Source organism: Miscanthus floridulus, chromosome 2 (assembly GCF_019320115.1).
Source record: "Miscanthus floridulus cultivar M001 chromosome 2, ASM1932011v1, whole genome shotgun sequence".
Classification (NCBI taxonomy): Eukaryota; Viridiplantae; Streptophyta; class Magnoliopsida; order Poales; family Poaceae; genus Miscanthus; species Miscanthus floridulus.
Window position 1 is genome coordinate 19,563,906 of NC_089581.1, and position 18,038 is coordinate 19,581,943.

Below are 18,038 nucleotides of genomic sequence, written 5' to 3' on the forward strand. Positions count from 1 at the left end.
CCATGTCATACTTTCTTCCTCCAAAACCATCTCCTCTTGGTTACTAGAGAGAACACTTCTACATCAACCTATTGTGGATTTCCCATTTGAACACCCAAATATTTCCAAAGAGAAAATTTATAGCAAAAGTGGTATGGTGGTGTAACTTGATAAAGGTACTTGGTCAACAACCTCGATACTAGCGTGTGCTGAGCAGCGTCACATGTGGTAGCTATTCCACAGGGAGCCCTCGGTTTTGTCGCGGCACCATAAGCTATTAACTAGGCAACTATTACCAACTTACATGCCATGAAAGCGGTGGGGTCATAGACCACAGAACAAGGGGAGTATTGCAAGGGAAAATTTAAACAACAAAGGTTCCCTTCACAACAAGGGACAAGGAATTCAAATCCAACGACGGATTTGTTTTAAAAAGATTCAAGTGTCCTACTGGGATATCCACAATTAGTCAATACAGTGTCCAATATTATCCATTCATGGATGATTTGCTGACATCTGAATGGCAACTTCTCTTGTAATCCACCTAACATCACCCTTGAAAACTTTAAGCACATCTAACGGAACTTAAGGTAGATAAATGCAATAAACACAGCAAAATAAATAAATTGCATATTCCAATGGTCTTATACAAGTACAATGTATAGGCATTCAGACTCCCATTCATGACACAGCATTCGCCTATGGTTGAATGATCTCGATAACTACGGAAAGAGTACAATACCGGAGGACAGCGATGAAAAGCACTACTACTATGGGTACAACATCCCAAGGCAACTAATCTATATCTTCTCATGGAAATGGCTGAGTGAGAGGAATCAAGGGCTCAACTTTTGACACTTCTGAGGGTGGAGGTGCTGACAGTCCTGCATCCCCGGTCCTCTTTCTTTCAAGCGGGTGGATAGGGATCCCTTCCAAGATCAGGGCATCCTGCCCTTCAGTAGACGACGTCCTCCGCTTGGCCCTAGTGAATAGATAGGCCTCACCTAGCTGATGGACATGCCGATCCTTAGCCTCCTTTAGAGCTTCCTCCATGGCAGCCTCCTAGCTCTCAGCAGCTATAGCACTAGCATGCGCTTTGACGAGCTGCACCTGGAGCATTAGGTCGAAGATCTCGGCTTCATCGGCACACCAAAGGCACGCCCTCAGCTCCAAGGCTTGCCAATCATACTGCTCATCTAAAGTGAGCAGGTACATGGTCAAGTGCACCATGGCTGGACTATCCTCTTACGCATCCTACCCTTGCAAAGCCTCCATGCGAGCCTTCCATGCCCGCTGATTCTTGTCCAAGGGTGGAAAGAACCTCATGGGGGTATGGGCAATGGGCTCTTCATAGATCTAGCAGAGGTGCCACAAGGCTTTGCAGGCCACAACCTGGTAGGTGTCGGTGAAGCTACACCTAGTTGCGGTCACACTCTAGGCTTCAGTGATGTCGGGGAACTCTTCACTCTTCCCGATGTAGACGGTAACCTCACACCGATTGGTGCCATGCATCTCATACTCATGGCCCTCATACTCGGGACGATCTCTGACTCTGAGCTTTTGTAGGGTGGCATGTAGAATTTTGGGAAAACCCTCATCCTTTAGGCAGTAACTACTAACCTAGGCTCCTGCCATCTCTGGCGGTGGTTGTAAGGAAGGCTAAGCAAAAAGCTAGCTCAAGGAAAAGCTAAGCGAGCTAAAGTGCACCGAGTGATGGTATCAATGGCTAAGTCAGGCTTTGCTTATAAAGGTGAAGCGTTCAGTGGTCCTAGCATGGTCCACCAGGGTTCCCGCGTGGGATCACTATGGATGAATCGACCAAACTTCGCATGTTCGAGGCGAGCGACGTGCGATGCCATTACTGACTAGTACGACTGCAGGGCAAGAGTCCGACAAGAGCACAGAAAATGGGTGCAGAGAGAATGTGGGTCACGACAAGCGTGAACCATGGGCAAACATGGAGCACAAAGCCATAGTGCAGACCTAACTCTGGAACAGGAATGAAGCAGTCGTGCACAATACGACACGCGTGACACCTATGGATGGTGTATCTGCAAGCAATACTAGCGCTACAATGCACCAACAGGATATGCATGAATGCACATCCTATACGTCCTTCCATTATTGCCAGCATATAGGACAACCGTTCTCAGATTTTTGGCACATCGTTCTCTCCCTGTAACTAGTCGATACTATCAAACTATGCTCGAGTCAGTGTACCTGCAAAAAACTTGATTAAGCCTACCTAAGTCAGCAGAGTGCCATCTATCCTGGATACATAACCATAGTAATAGGGCTACTTATATAACTTTGCAGTTGAACGCCCTAGCTTTTTGAAAAGAATTTGTTGTTAAATTTTAGTTTAGAAAAGGTTTTCGAAGCTTTATTTCCTCATTTGCTCTCTGATACCACCTGTGGTAGAACCGCCTAATCTAATGCCTCACAGGAGTGCTTGTCTTCCATAGACACCAAGCACTTGAGGGAGAACACTAAATTACTAGGTTCCGTCGGGCACACCCCAGGGGAGAACCCGAAAATTCATATTTTTGCCATTAGGATCACAAATGAGAGAATAAAGCTTACAACATTCTTAACTATTTCTTACACCACTTTTAGTACAACATTAGAGTATAATATTTATTTACTATAACAACGAAATGTAATTATATTATCAAAGTTATGAATAACTTAATGTAACAACGAAATATAAACATGTGATCAGGATTAAAGCAGAAATAAATATCTATTCATGACATGTTGAAGTATTGATATATAACAGCTATGACAACATATTATAAACTTTCATTTATAAAAACATTTGGTGAGAGTTGTAAATAAAAACTACGATCGCAGCGTAAAGGAATCCTCGCTGAGCCCACCAGGAGGTATCCACACACAAGGGTCAGCTCTAGCATCCACCTGTCACCTACAACAGGGGGAATAAAACCTTGAGTACTCAATTGTACTCAGCAAGACTTACCCGATAGGAGAAAAGAAAAGACTCCAAGGATATGCAAAGCTATCTGGCTTGTGGGTTTATTATATTTGCATAAAGCATTACTAAGCGTGCATCCTTATATTCGATTTTTATTAATAGTCACATTGGTTCATTAACTAACCATTCTATGTAAGCACCTATACTACTTTCAAGCAGGTGGTAAGCAATTAGATTTCCTTTTTTTGCATTTTAGCTTTCATCTTTTAGTTCTTACTACGGTGCTAGACATGAAACAAGCCGTACCGGATTTCCCGACGATTCACAAATCAATGCCCCTAGCTGGGTACCCCAGAAACACATGCCCTGCTTGTACCCAAGACACAAGCAGGACCAACCCATCACTCCCCTATCCTGGGTGTCTAGGTCCCCATCCAAACTAGGAGTCCAAGCCCTCGCCCCTGTGTCCTGGACTCAGTGCGGTGTAAGGACCTCCTCCACCAAAATAAAACCCTGATAGTCGGTCCGAAAAGAGCCAGATTCACAACAAGAGAGCAATAAGTCTTCTAAGTGCCATACCCAAGTATGTGCTCAGGATAATAAGTCTATGACTTGTCTCAATGGCTTATGCAATGATCGGTCCTTAACCAACATAGACAGGGAAAGCAGGATAACCAAGCCATACCCCACGTCCACAGCGACACAACCTCTTACACCCACCAATACCCAAACCATATCCTTATTCGGTCACTATTTTTCCTTTCCACCATTTATATATTTCAAGTGATAATAATCCAATAATATATTTCCTATCTCTCACGAGTGATAGGCAATCACTCGACTTTTACTAGAGTCCTATAGCATAGCATTCTACACGATCCTATCATACTAGTAAGACTCATAGGATAAAGGTAGGTATATGCAAGTGGGTTTCAATCAACTCCTTAAAACTTAATACACAAATATAATTTCAACTGTAGAAAGTAGGGGTTATGCACCGGGGCTTGTCTGGGTAAAATATATTAAAAAGTTAGTATTTGCATCTTTAGATCATCCACCATCACCCGAATAGAAAGCCCATCGCACCAACTCCTGGAGAGATTACCATTACACCATCTTTGGATTTCCACTCATCCTTCACTTGATCCATTGATCCATCCTCATACCTATATGATATGCAATGCGATGCAATGAAAAGATGAAATTAATCGACTGCAATCGTGACTCATAAAAATACGATTTACGCCTCTCAAGTTAATGAGCTAGTTCTAACGACGACCGTACTTAGGCTACATATCCATGTTGTCGCATAAGACATTATTTCCCAACAACTATTTTAGTTATATAAACCAACGATGTTTCTTTATTCATAACAGGACATTATTATTTATCTAGCAACTAATTATTCTAGAGCTACAAAAATTACAGTGAGCAGCTAATATTGCTAGGAACCTACTGTAAAGATTTTAGATCCAATACTATTACCAATTTATCACGGAAGTTCCTATAAGTTTATATTTTACAATATTAAGTATCTTAGATTAATTATATAGCTCCCAAAAATATTACCAAACTATGTGAACAAAATATACTAACAGGTAGATCATGATTTTAGGAGACTAACAAAACTAGTTTGGCATTTTTATGATTTTTCTATGATTTTCTATGAATTTTACAAGTTTACTTTATAAGCTAATTTAGAATTTACCTCAAAACGAAGAGGGGCCGACGGCACTAAACTGGCCCAGTAGCCTAGGCAAATGCGCGGCCCAGGCGAGGATTGCGCCCATTGGCCTAAGGGACCGGGAGCGGGGCAGCGGCCCAGCAACGGCGACGCAGCCCAACACAGGGACAGGCACGAGCGGTCCAGTCAGCCGGCCCACGCGCAGCGGCCACAAGCTGGCCCAGCGCACGGCCAGGCAGCGCGAACAGCCTAGCTGACTGGCGCGCGGCGGCCTAGGCGTGGCGATCAGCCCATGAGCGAACGGTGGCCACCAGCCACCCAGCAGCGCTATAAGACGCGGCGGCCTAGGCGGCAGCAGACCTAGGCCGGCCCACAACGGGGCGCGAGCAGTCCAGCGGCGCAAGACCGCAGCCCAACAGGACGTGCATGTATTCCTAAGGTATTTCTGGGTTCATTTTTCTATAAGAAAACAACCACAAATTAGGTGTGACGCAGGGGTGACATCATCAAGCTAGCACGCACAACCGGCCGCTAGCTCACTCGGCTTGCATTGCATGAGCATGGCATCTCGCCGCTCATGGGGCGTCTGCGCATGGTGAAGAGGAGGCAAGGCAGAGCAGGAGCCACGTGTGGGGAGTCAGCAGGGCACGGGCGCTCATGCAGTCATGCCCCCTGGCTCGTCCACCATGGATGGCTACTGAAGCTCATAGGGAGCTCGGCTCGGGTAGAGAGAGGGAGAGCCGTGGGTTGTGGAAGGTGGAGAAGGGTATGGAGGTGCTCACCGCCAAACCAAACGAGCTGCAACAGCTGGACGCGGGAGATCAACAGCAGTGGTCATCACCACACAAGAACAGAGGTGGCACATGGTGTTGAGAGCCATGGTCTAGAGCAGTCCACAGAAAAGGCAGCGATGCACGGTGGCTGCTGCGGTTATGGCATGGGCAATAGCGAGGCACGGGCGCATGGGCACGGAAGGAGCGGCGAAGGAGCAGCCGATTCGACACGACCATGGGAACACGGCGCGAGACCGCGCAGAAGGGGCAGCACGAGGAAGCCAACACCGCTAGAGTCTAGCCAAGGTGGGTCATGGAGCTTGCGCGTGCATGCATGTGCGGCTGCAGCTCTAGCTCGGAGCCATGGGGTGCACATGCGCTCATGAGGGGGAAAATCGGCGATGGCACACCAGGGCATTGTGGCTGTCGTGCTGGAAGGGCGGCGTCGGGGGACGGCGGTCACACACGGCCACGACACAGTGAAGAAGAAAAGAGTCAGCTACAGCACTGAAGACTTGTGCTATAAAGGCGCACTACACCGCTGCTAGCTGCTGCGATGCAGAAAAGGAAACGATGGAAGCAAGCAGTGAAAGATGGAGCGACCGGAGACAAAGAAAAAGTAGATGGAGAACGACAACTCGCTATCCTCAAGAAGCACGGTAGGGGCAGCAGCAGCGGCACGGAGTGGCCCAGTCTAGTCACGTTGGTATAGCAACACTAGCTGAGGCAGGCAAGGAGACAAGGCTAGAGGCATTGAAAAATAGGCGTGTGAGATAGAGCAGACGTGACACCATGCACAAGTAGCCAGCGCAGCCAGGTCAGCAGGCCCACGCACATGAGGTCGCAAGGAAGCAAATGCACGTGGCCTACCGTGCTCATCCAAGAAGAGACATATAGAGACAGGAAATTAGAGAAATGGAGACAAGCAATGCATTGATGGTGCCGCAGCAATGATGCAACAAAACGGGCAATCAAACGGTGACGGTAATAAATGCCAATCAACGAGCACACCGTACGTCAGGAAAAATAAATGAAGCTGCTGCTCTCTCTCTCTCATCCATTCGTGCTTATCAAAATAAACCCGTGAGTATATATATATATATCATTCTATTTATTAATGGATTTTATTTTATTTATAAACATTGTTTTTCATGCTCTAAATAAAAAATCCAAGAAACTCGCTTCAAAAAAATTTCTTAGGTCTAAATCGCGGTGCTAAACGAGCTCGTAACACCAGGGGTGTTACACAAGCTGTGTTGATTGCTTTGGTCCAAAATAAATGACTCACATTGTACTCACTCAATATTGATCTTGTCATGACAATCAAAGTTCTATTCTTCCTCTTAACTAGGCCATTTGATTGAGGAGTGTACTTGGTCGAGAATTCAAGCCTAATTCCAAACTCATCACACAAATCATCAACTCTTGTGTTCTTAAATTCACTTCCATTGTCACTTCTCACTTTCTTGATGGTTGTTTCAAATTCATTATGAATTCTATTGATGAATATCTTAAAGGTTGCAAACATATCACTCTTGTCAATAAGAAAGAACACTCATGTATATCTAGTGAAATCATCCATAATCATAAATTCATATTTGTTTCTACCAATGCTAGTGTATGTGGTTGGTCCAAACAAGTCCATATGCAATGACTCAAATGCCTTAGATGTACTCATCATGCTCTTCTTAGGATGTGTGTTGCCAACTTGCTTTCCGGCTTGACATGCACTACAAAGCTTATCCTTCTCAAATGTGACATCTTTCAAGCCTCTAACTAGATCATGCATAATCAACTTATTCAATTGTTTCATTCCAACATGACCAAGTCTTCTATGCCATAGCCAACCCATGCTAGACTTAGTGAGCAAACATGTTGACAATTGAGCTTCTCTAGCATTGAAATCAACCAAGTATAGATTCTCATATCTAAATCCTTTGAATATCAAGTTAGAGCCATCTACACTTAGGTCTCTACATCATGAACTCCAAATATGCACTTGAAACCAAGATCACAAAGTTGAGCTACCAATAATAGGTTGAAGTTCAAGCTCTCTACAATTAGCACATTGGAAATGCTCAAGTCATTGGATATTACAATCTTACCAAGCCCTTTGACTTTGCCTTTGCCATTATCACCAAATATTATACTATCAATCCCATTGTCATTATTTGAGTTGATTGAAATGAATATTCTTAAATCACTGGTCATGTGTTGTGTGCACCCACTATCAAGCACCTATGCCTTTCTCCAGCTTTATAGTTTAGCTACAAAAGAAAATCAATTCTTTTTAGGTACCCAAATTTGCTTGGGTCCTTAAAGGTTAGTTACTAAGGTCTTCGGTACCCAAATATCTTTCTTCTTTGAGCCCACAATAGGTGTACTAATGAACTTAGCCTTCACACCATTCACACCCTTGGTAAGCATGTAACAAGAATAAAAACAAATTGAGGATACATTAGCATTGTTCTTGTTCTTGTTCTTTATCCAAGATTGCTCTAAGTGTCCTACTTGCTTGCATCTATTGCAAAACCGACCATTGCTCTTCACAAAGCTAGCTTTGAGAGTAGCAAAGGTTGTCTTGCCTTTCTTAGGGGTATAACCCAATCCCTCTTTGTTAAGAGAGAACCTTTGGCTACCCAAGCACTTTAGTAAGTGGGCCTCACCACCATATTCCTTGCCTAGGGCATGAGTGAGCTCATCCACCTCTCTCTTGAGAGTTTCATTCTTAACCATTAGTGAGGCATCACAAGTGAAACCATAACTAGTAGTAGAGGTAAGAGTGGTAGCGGTGGTGGATGATGAGCTACAAGAAGGGTTAGTGGGAGCAACAATAATGGGTTCATAAAATGATTCTTCAATAATGTTACATGTTATGCCCACATCACATGATACTATAACCCTTTCCTTATCTTGTTCAAGAAGCAAGGAGTGAGCCTTTTCAAGCTTGGTGTGAGCTTTGCCAAGCTTCTCATGGGCTTCCGCTAGCCTCTCATGAGTAGCATTGAGCTCATCAAAGGATTGCTCAAGAGCACTAAGCTTCTTTTGCAATTCTTTGCACTTCTTGCTTTTCTTGTTAATTATTGAGTCAGCTTGTTCTAGCATGTTCATTAGTTGTTCATTTGAGAATTCATCATCATCACTATCATTTTCACTTTTACTATTATCATTTTCACTCTCATCATATTTTACCTTGGAGCCCTTGGCAATGAAACATGATGGAGTGTCAAATAGTGAAGGCTTGTTGTTGATAGCAATACTTGCTAGACCCTTCTTCTTGCATGCCTTGTCATCATCACTTGAATCATCATCGGTGGTGATGAGGACATCCCAACCATACACGCTAGCTCAAGTCCAAAGGATACAAATCAAGGGCCACTTACATGAAGCCATGCCAACAAGCTACAGGAACAGGTTAATTCATTCCTAATTGACTTCAATTTTAATATTTATAAGGATACAATACTACCTAAGAGTTTGACCTTGATGTTACTTTGGTGCACACATGAAGAGGTGGAATATACAAACGATCAGGACCAAGACCAAGGTTTTCATCATCTGCTTTGGTCTGATAAAAAGCGGACCCGTGTGATCACTACAAGGTTCTACCTCTAATGCCATGCCACATGATTGCAACACCACTAATTTGGTTGCCATAGGTGGGTCGTATTGCAACCTTTTCAAAAAAATGGTTGCAATATGTGCCTATAATGCAACGGACTAAATTTGTTGCAATATATGTGGTTTGTCGTTGCAACAGGCTTGTGCTACCGCAACCATTTAAGAATTGTGTTGCAATTAGTTGGCATTATTGCAATGGCATTTTTGAGTTGCAATAGTATTGGTTTTCATTGCAATTACTTGGTGTTATTGCAACTATATTGGATTTGGTTGCTTTTGCTTGTAACTATTGCCATGGTTATTATGGGTTGCAATAATGTTTCATGGTGTTGCAATTGCTAGGGTGGTTATTGCAACAAAATTTCCAAATGGATGCAATAGCATGTTCCTATTGCCACGGTTTTCTAGGGTTGTAATAATTTTTTGTGGTGTTGCAATTGTTAAGTACTTATTGCAACTACAATCCTAAATGGTCGCAATATCATGTTAATATTGCCATAGTTTTTTTGTGTTGCTATAGGCTACCGCTGATGCAACGGCCTAAAAGTGTTGCAATATACAAAATGCTCCACGCATTAGACTACCCCTGATGCAACGGCCTAAAAGTGTTGCAATATACCAAAAATGGTTGCAATAGACAAAATGCTCCACGCATTTTTGAATAATGTATTCTATTGACAAAAAAATGTTCCACAAAGGATTTGATCCCAGGAACTAAAGTACAAGCAAACACTCATCTACCACTAGGCTACTGAGGTGTGTTCGACATTAAGACGCCTTTATATTACTTGTTTACATGATGAAGATAGCTAATTCACTTCATATGTCAACAAGGACGATAACCATCCGCATCTTCCATGACAATTTTAGAAAACAAAAAAATTGTCTAGCTTGTTGATATTTGTGCTTATGATAGAAAACAAACATGAGTATAACAGTTTAAAGACCAACTACAACTATTCATTATCTCGGACGATGAGATTGTTTTAAAAAATCTAGAAAAAACATCACTGTTGTACAAAGGATAAGTATTTAAACAAAGAAATCATCTTCTATGCTTTCTACCACAACTGGTGCAACAACTCCATCGTCAATGTTGGTGTCATCTTCGTCATCATCATCATCAAGTAAGATCGCATCATCTGGTTTGAGAACTGCTTCGCCACGCACTTGATTAATAATAGAGGCATCACCAGTTGTGCCTTCCTTGTCTGGTCTTGTCCAATTTGACAAATCCTCATTTGGGCCTAATAGATTCATGTCTTGGATTCCCACATCAAGTAGATCAACTTCCATGTCACCCTCATTTTCTGCTTCTGGCATGGCAAACAAATTTCTTGGTCTCACCGCAACAACACTAGACCATCCTGGCTTGTTCACGAGGTTGACAAAAAACACTGGTTCGGCCTGTGTTGCCAGAATGTAAGGTTTATTTGAATATCTAAACCTACAAGTATCGATATCGATAACACCATATTTATCCCTACTGTATCCTCTACTTCTGCTAGTACTGGCAGCCGGCACATCATACCAATCACACTGAAACAATAAAACTTCTTTTTGTGCAGGGAACTCGAGTGAGATCATTCTTCTAATCACTCCATACCAGGTCATGTTGTTAGTAGTACCATCACCCCTCACAAGCACACCACTATTTTGTGTGATGAGGTTTCTCTCAATGGTAGTCGTTCGAAATAGCCAGTTATTGATGTAGCATCTATTGAACACACAAGCTCGATGGTCTGGTCCTTGAGAAAGGTCATACATAAGTTCACTTGCTTCACCTTTCCTGTATAGTTTGGTGATCTGCAAACATAGTTTGAAAACAAATACCAGTTAATAAGTACATCATTCTAACCATCACATGGAATAAAAAAAATTAAAAAATAGAACTAACCTTGCCCTCGAACCACCTTATAAAGTGCTCCTCGTGTCGTTTATTAAGATTCCTTATACTATTTTTTAGTTCTTCCATGTGCTCGCTACATCGAAATAGCCAATTAATTAATTAGTTGATGCCAGAAATAAAAAAGTAGAGTAATTAATGATGGTATATTGCAACTTACTCGACCCATGGTCTGGCTTCATCGCAGTTACTAATTATGTAGTGCCTCATCTTCTGAACCTCATCTGCACCAAATATCTTGGTAGTTTGTCCTCTCCTCTTTTAATCCATTTCTCCAAATACGCTCAGACCAGATGGCAGCTCATTCACTATTGTACTTTCATGATGATAAGCATGATTTAGCTTGGTGTCGACGTCCAAGAATCTAGAGCAAAATGTAAGGCACTCCTTGGCTATGTATCCCTCGGCTATTGAACCTTTTGGGTGCGCCTTGTTTCTCACATAGCCTTTAACAGTACGTAGACACCTCTCAATTGGATACATCCATCTATAACACATGGGCCCTCCAAGTTTAGCCTCTTCAGCTAGATGAACCGACAAATGAATCATGATATCAAAAAGTGCAGGTGGGAATACCATCTCAAGCTGGCAAAGAGTCTCTTTAATTGAACTGCTAAGTTTGTCAAGATCTTCTTCCACCAGCTCCTTCGAACAAAGTGCACTGAAGAACCTACTAAGCTGAATCAATGGCATGACAACTTCTTTGGGCAAAATCTTTCTGACGACTAAGGGTAACAATTTCTGTAGAATAATATGGTAGTCATGTGTTTTTAGTCCAGACACCCTACATGCATTTGCGTCAACACATTTCCTTATATTGGAGCTAAACCCATTAGGCATCTTCGCTCCATGTAGAAATTGGCATAAACTTTTCTTGTCAGCCTTATCTAAAAAGTACAAGGCTGGTGGCAAGGTATAATTATCATTGTCAATGATAGGGTGCTGATCTTGCCTTATCCCTAGTTGTTCCATGCCAAGTCAGGTCTTCTCGTTGTCCTTATATTTACCTTCAATTTCAAGCAAAGTACCCAATATGCACTCGCATATGTTTTTCTCAATGTGCATCACGTCCAAATTATGCCTTATGAGCAAAGAAGACCAGTAAGGGAGCACAAAAAAATACTCTTCTTCCTCCAATTGTGCCATCTTTTATCTTCGTCGCGCTTCCTCTTTTTTGATGTCGCCTTTCCAAATATCACTTGATCAAAAGTTTCATACAAGTCCAATACCTGTTGACCACATAGTGGTACTAGAGCCTCCTTGGTTTCCACCTCATTGTTGAAGCTCATCTTGTTCATGCGCCAAGGATGGTCCGACGGCAAAAAACGATGATGTCCCATGTAGCAGTGCTTTTTTTCCAAATCTCAACCACAAATAATATGTATCCTTGTGGCAGTATGGACATGCAAATTTGTCTTTTGTGCTCCAACCAGAAAGCATCGCATATGTAGGAAAGTCATTAATTGTCCAAAGCAGAATAACATGTAGTTTAAAATTCTTCTTTACCTTGTCATCCCATGTATCAATTCCCTTTTCCCAAAGATCCTTTAGCTCATCAATGAGGGGCCTCAAATATACATCAATATTCATTCCAAGAGATTTTGGACTAGGAATCAACATCGACATAATCCAATAAGGTTGTTTCTCAAACAACCAAGGAGGCAAATTGTAAGGGATGAGGATAACAGGCCATGTGGTGTATGTAACATTTTGCATGCCAAAGGGGTTGAAGCCATCAGAAGCAAGACCCAGCCTAATATTACGAGCTTCCTTTGCAAACCAACCATACTTGTTATCCACATGCTTCCATGCCTTTGAGTCAGTAGGGTGACGCATTTTGCCATCATCGACCAATTCTTTCTTATGCCATCGCATTTGTGATGATGTGCTCTCTATCATATATAATCTTTGTAGCTGAGGAGTAAGAGGAAAGTATCATAGGATTTTACGTGGGACACGCTTCTTGTTTGTTGTATCAGCATCACCATCCGCAACGCCCTTGTGAGCACCGTCGTCGGTTGTTTTCCACCTAGACTCGCCACATTTGGGACATGTATCTAGATTTGCGTTTTTCTTCCAAAATAACACACAATCCTTCTCACATGCATGTATCTTTACATAGTCCAAGCCTAGATCTCAAACCACCCTTTGCACTTTCTCCATTGTGTCTGGGACACAGTGGCCTTTAGGAAAAAACCTTGAGAATAGATTAAGTACCCCCTCCAATGCTCTGTTACTAATACCGTACAAGCACTTAACCTAGAAAAGTTCCACAATAAAAGAGACCTTAGTAGCAACCTGGATACAATTTATTTTCTACCTCCTGTAATAATTTAAAGAATATCTTTGCATGTTCATTATCATCAGTATCTCTGATCTCTCCATGTATAGCACCTCTGATTAGGGATCTAACCAAATTAGTGACACCACGGTCGTCATCACTCGGTGCACCTTCTTCGTTGTCTACTCCAACTTCATGTGGTGTGGATTCGTTGTCTACTTCTACATCAGCTGGTGGTGGTGCATCATTGTGTACTTCTACATCAGCTGCTGGTGCGTCTTCGTTGTGCAATCCCACATCTGAACCTTCCCCTTCCCTAATAAAGCTTTCATCAAACCCTCTATGAAGCAAATGAAGCTGAACCAGAGGCCACGGTCTGTATGCCATGCATACACATCTAGGACATGGACATGCAGTAGTTCCCCCTCTCGATGTGCCACCAAATGTGATGTCTAGAAAATTTTAGAGATTCTCCTGCCACTCAATTAAAGAACGAGGCAAGCGCATCCAACTCCTATCATCACCTGACATTATTCTACAATGACAAGATCACATCAAACAAAACCAAATTTATCTTAAGATAGTATAGCAGTAGGTATCAGGCAAATGTCACACACCACAGTGGATGGGCGGAGGAGTCGTCGAACGAGCGGAGGAGTCGAACGGGCACTGGATCGAAGATGATGCTCGACACCAAACGTCATGAGAGGAGGCGACATCAATGATGCAAGGGTTTCAACCGAACTAGAATAGGAGAAGAACTATGTGTCACACATAAAAAATTATGTCCATGGGAAGGCTTCTTCACGCTGCCCGTCCTATGCATTATGGGCTGGGCTATTGATGAGTTTAGGCCCAGTCATGTTGGCGCTGGGCATGCTGGGAGCACTGGCCATTTTAGTACCACCTCAGATGCATATGGAGAGACGCACCAACTTAAATACTCAGTCATTGTTTGTTGTACCGAACTTCCAGTTACTCAGTCTCTGGCCACCTGGCTCAGGTCGCATCCACTTGAGCAATCGCGCCTGTCCATGGGCTATGCTGCTTGCAGGGCCCATGTTGCTCTTATGGCTAGCCTCTCTAACACAGGCATGCTATGTACAAGAATTTGTGATCCAAAGACCAATTTTTTGGTAAATTTTAGTTGGCAACAAGCGTTAAAAAAAGATCACCATGAACAAGTGGAATGCACATGCTAGTAACACGTTGAATAGGAGACCAATCTTCATTAACCACAAACATAGTTCCAGCACTACAAGTTGAGCCAACCAGCCATGGACATCATTGTAACACCCTAGGTGTTTGTCACTAGTTAAGCAATGGGTTTAAACTCAACCATGGCATGTTAAGTGGTGATGGAGATGTTAGGTCAAACATATGAAAATGAGCCACCACTTAAACTTGGACCATGCACCATTGCTTACATGCTGCCCTTTCTAAAAAGTATGCTTGAGTAATGTTGGATGTACTTGTTTCATGTGTCTCGCATCAATATCCATCTATATTGATCCATGGAAAAGTTTCATGAAGTTTGGAATCAAGAAGTCACATGAAATGACAAGTTATGTTCTCGCCTGAATTGCTTTATTAGGTGAATGAGAACATGTGATGACAAACAAACATTGCAACCTTGATCAAACAACTCTACTTACACTCATGAACAAAAGTTATGAAGGGTTCATGTTGAGCAAGTGGCCAGAAAATGCTCCAATAGATCAAAAAGTATAATTTAAGCTTTATCATGACGCTACTTTGACTTGGTTTGAACTATGCCTTATAGTGCTTGCATATCAGTGGAACCTAAATAAAAGTTGAAGTTTGAGTAGAGTAGAACAAACTTTGTTTAGGGGTCAAGAGCTAGTTTAGTCTCTAAACTAGTCTATCATGGCCTCCAAAAGTGAATGTATTGTTGTTTCTGGATCTCAAAAATTTGGCTAAGTCCATAATGAACCGAAATTTAGTTTTTAGTTTCATGTACCCCACTTTAGATCCTTGTATCTCTCCAACCAGGCCTAATCAGACTTTGATGCTTTAAGAAAAGTTGAAGCTGGTATGTAGATCTACAACTTTTATTAATAGAGTTTTTGCTAACTCGTCGTGGTTTAGGAGTTAAAGAGGTACGAAGTATGGGTTTCAGTTGTATGTTTGCGGTGGTATTGTTAGCTCAGCTATTTTCAAACTAAAGCTTGGTCGGCCGACCATGCGTAGACACTGCAGGTCACGTGGCACCCTCGCTCGCCCTCACTGCTTGCATGGCCGCCAGCTTGCCACCTTGCCGTGCTCATGAAAAGGGAAATGGCGCATGGTCCTGCTCTGCCTCGGTCTCTCTCACTGCCTTCCGTTTGGCATGGCTGAGCAGCCAAGCTGCTGTGTCGCTCGCTCCTCCATTTCCTAGGCATCATTGAGCCTCCTAGCACTGCCTCCGCATCTGCTTCTGACGCCTCGACCACCTCCTCAACCCTAGCAGCGCCGCCGTTCACCGTTCGCCGTTAGCCTTTGTCGGCACAATAGCCACCGCCACGTCATGCCACCCGTGCACATGGCTGGGAGACCATGGACCGCCTCGCGTCAAGCTAGGGAGCCCTGAGGGTGCGCACTACTTCCCTCATTCTTCCCCGCCACTCCATCGCCGTCGGCATGGCCTTCTCTGGCCGAAATCACCGTCCCCAACGACCTCCCTACTTTGATTCGCATCAGGGACCTCATCTTAAAATTTGAGGAAAGGGAGGGACCTAACGGCATAGTCTGTGACACATATGAATAGTGCCATTGAGGACATTTTTGCAGGAAATCAGCTGAACTTTGGAAAATCGTAGTAAATTGTAGAAAATCCAAAAATAGCAAATGAGGACTTTTTGAAATCCTTGTGAAATTCTCTATGCACTAGATCTATAATATGGCGTGTTTTAGTTTAAAGTTTTAGCTGTAAAAATGGATTTGTGCAGTTAGGGTTTGAATGCTAGTTGTATTTGTCCTTTTTCATAACTATAGATGTAGGGCTCCAAATGAAGTAAACTTTTTATGGCATGCTACTCTTGTGATGTTTGATATGTGATAAAAATTTCATAGTCATTGGTTGTTGTATTAGTGAGTTATTGATTTATCTTGCTCTCACATAATTTCTTGCATTAGCATTTGGTATTTTTCCATATAGGTTGCTATACATGTTCAAATGGCCTGAAATTTGTACAGTAGTCTATTGATAGTATGTGGAAGCTACTGTAGTTTTTGTAGATTTTACTATGCAATTTTGTTATATGTTCTTTAATTCTACTTATTATTCAGATAAATTAAGAAATGTATTGAAAGAATTTATTTGGTGGTGGACACTATGTTTTCTTGTGTTCGTTTGATATATGGAACATGTTGGTGGCAATGGTTTTACCCAGGTGCATGTTTGAAACATGAGTTAATAATTATTTTCTTGCAATTGTTGTTTTGGAACAGTTTTTGGAACTGTTTGGATTACATCATGATAATGATGTTTTCCGGGAAACTTGTTAATAACAAAGTTGTAGATAATTCATGTATCTAGCTGCTATTAAAATTTGGTGGTATTTTGCCTTGTGGTTTATGAGTTATGCCTGTTTAAAGTTGGGTTTTAGAAATGGCTGCTCTCTGTCAATTGTGGACCAGTTTCTATAAATGTGTATATTTGACTTAGTTAACTTGAGAATCATGCTAAGATGATTAAAGATGAATTATAGAAAATTTCATAAGCTTTCCAGAATGTCTTGTTGCATGGCTATTGGATTTGTATAACTCAAGTTATGATCCAAACATGAAGCTGTTGTTTTCAGTCCAGAAATAGACATATGCTAGTTGTGGTTGTTTACTCCATGTGTTGCTAAGTGTGGCTTATGCCCTTATTGATGGTCAAGTTATGATACTTGTGACCTTGTTAAACTTGTGTCATTCTTGATGTGCTTGCTCTCTATAGTTAGTTGTGTAATGTTAGTTAAATAGCTATTGGTGCCTATGTCTTGCATAATTTTGTGTTTGTCTTGAATGCTTAGGTGATGCATCTTGTGTTATCATTCATCACATTCATACACATGCATCTTGCATCTCATTTAGGTACGCTAGATGAACCACGTGAAGGATGTGATGTGGAGCCAAACTCAAAGATTGGGTTTGGTGGATCTATCCCGAAGATGGAAGGACTAAGCAAGTGCTAGGAACGGAGATGTCACCAAGACGGTGCAAGCTAACTAAACTAACTTGTGTCGGATCCTAGGCAAGCCCTGGAGCATTCTAAGCCTCCCATGTTTTTATAAATATCTTGAGTATCTTTTATTGTTGATGATGCATTAAGTATAGGAATTTGGTTGGAACCAATTGTTGCATTATATCCTTATCTTGTCTAGATAAAATCCTATGAATCCTAATTAAGTGTAGGATCGAATGATGCTTAGCTATGCTTAGAGCGGTAGAAGTCAGGTGATTTCCTATCACCTGCGAGATGTAGGATGAGCTCTGGTCACGGGTGGCTATATTTGCTATCATCAAAAAGAACCATGTGTTAATAACGAAAGGAGACCGGACGGGATGATAGTAGTGCAGCAACAAGGCATGGAGGTCTTGGGTGTGAATCTATCCCTATCTGTGTCGTTTAAGGACCGATAAGCTATACATCCTCAAGTCATGTTGAACACAGCCTAACACTTAGCTGGCTGGATAACTCATTCCGACCACGAAGCCTAGTAGCTCGACTTAGGCTAGGAACATGAGCAGTGGCACGTATTCTAGAGGTAGTAAGGATGTGCGGAGAGCCATTGGCGTAAGCCCAAGGTAGGTTAGAGTCCCAAGTACCCTTGGCAGAGTGGTTCTCTGAGAATTCTGATCTGTTCGGACTC

General features: G+C 42.3%; 1 protein-coding gene across 1 annotated transcript; it reads right to left on the reverse strand.

Moving 5' to 3' along the window:
• Window positions 1-10,024: 10,024 nt before the first annotated feature.
• LOC136536178 (uncharacterized) lies at window positions 10,025-12,734 on the reverse strand. Its single transcript, XM_066528556.1, has 3 exons — window positions 12,405-12,734; window positions 11,181-11,639; window positions 10,025-10,798 (listed from the first exon to the last, which is right to left on the reverse strand). Exons 1-3 carry the CDS (start codon window positions 12,732-12,734, stop codon window positions 10,025-10,027), a joined length of 1,563 nt encoding a protein of 520 aa, XP_066384653.1.
• Between the last annotated feature and the right edge of the window lie 5,304 nt (window positions 12,735-18,038).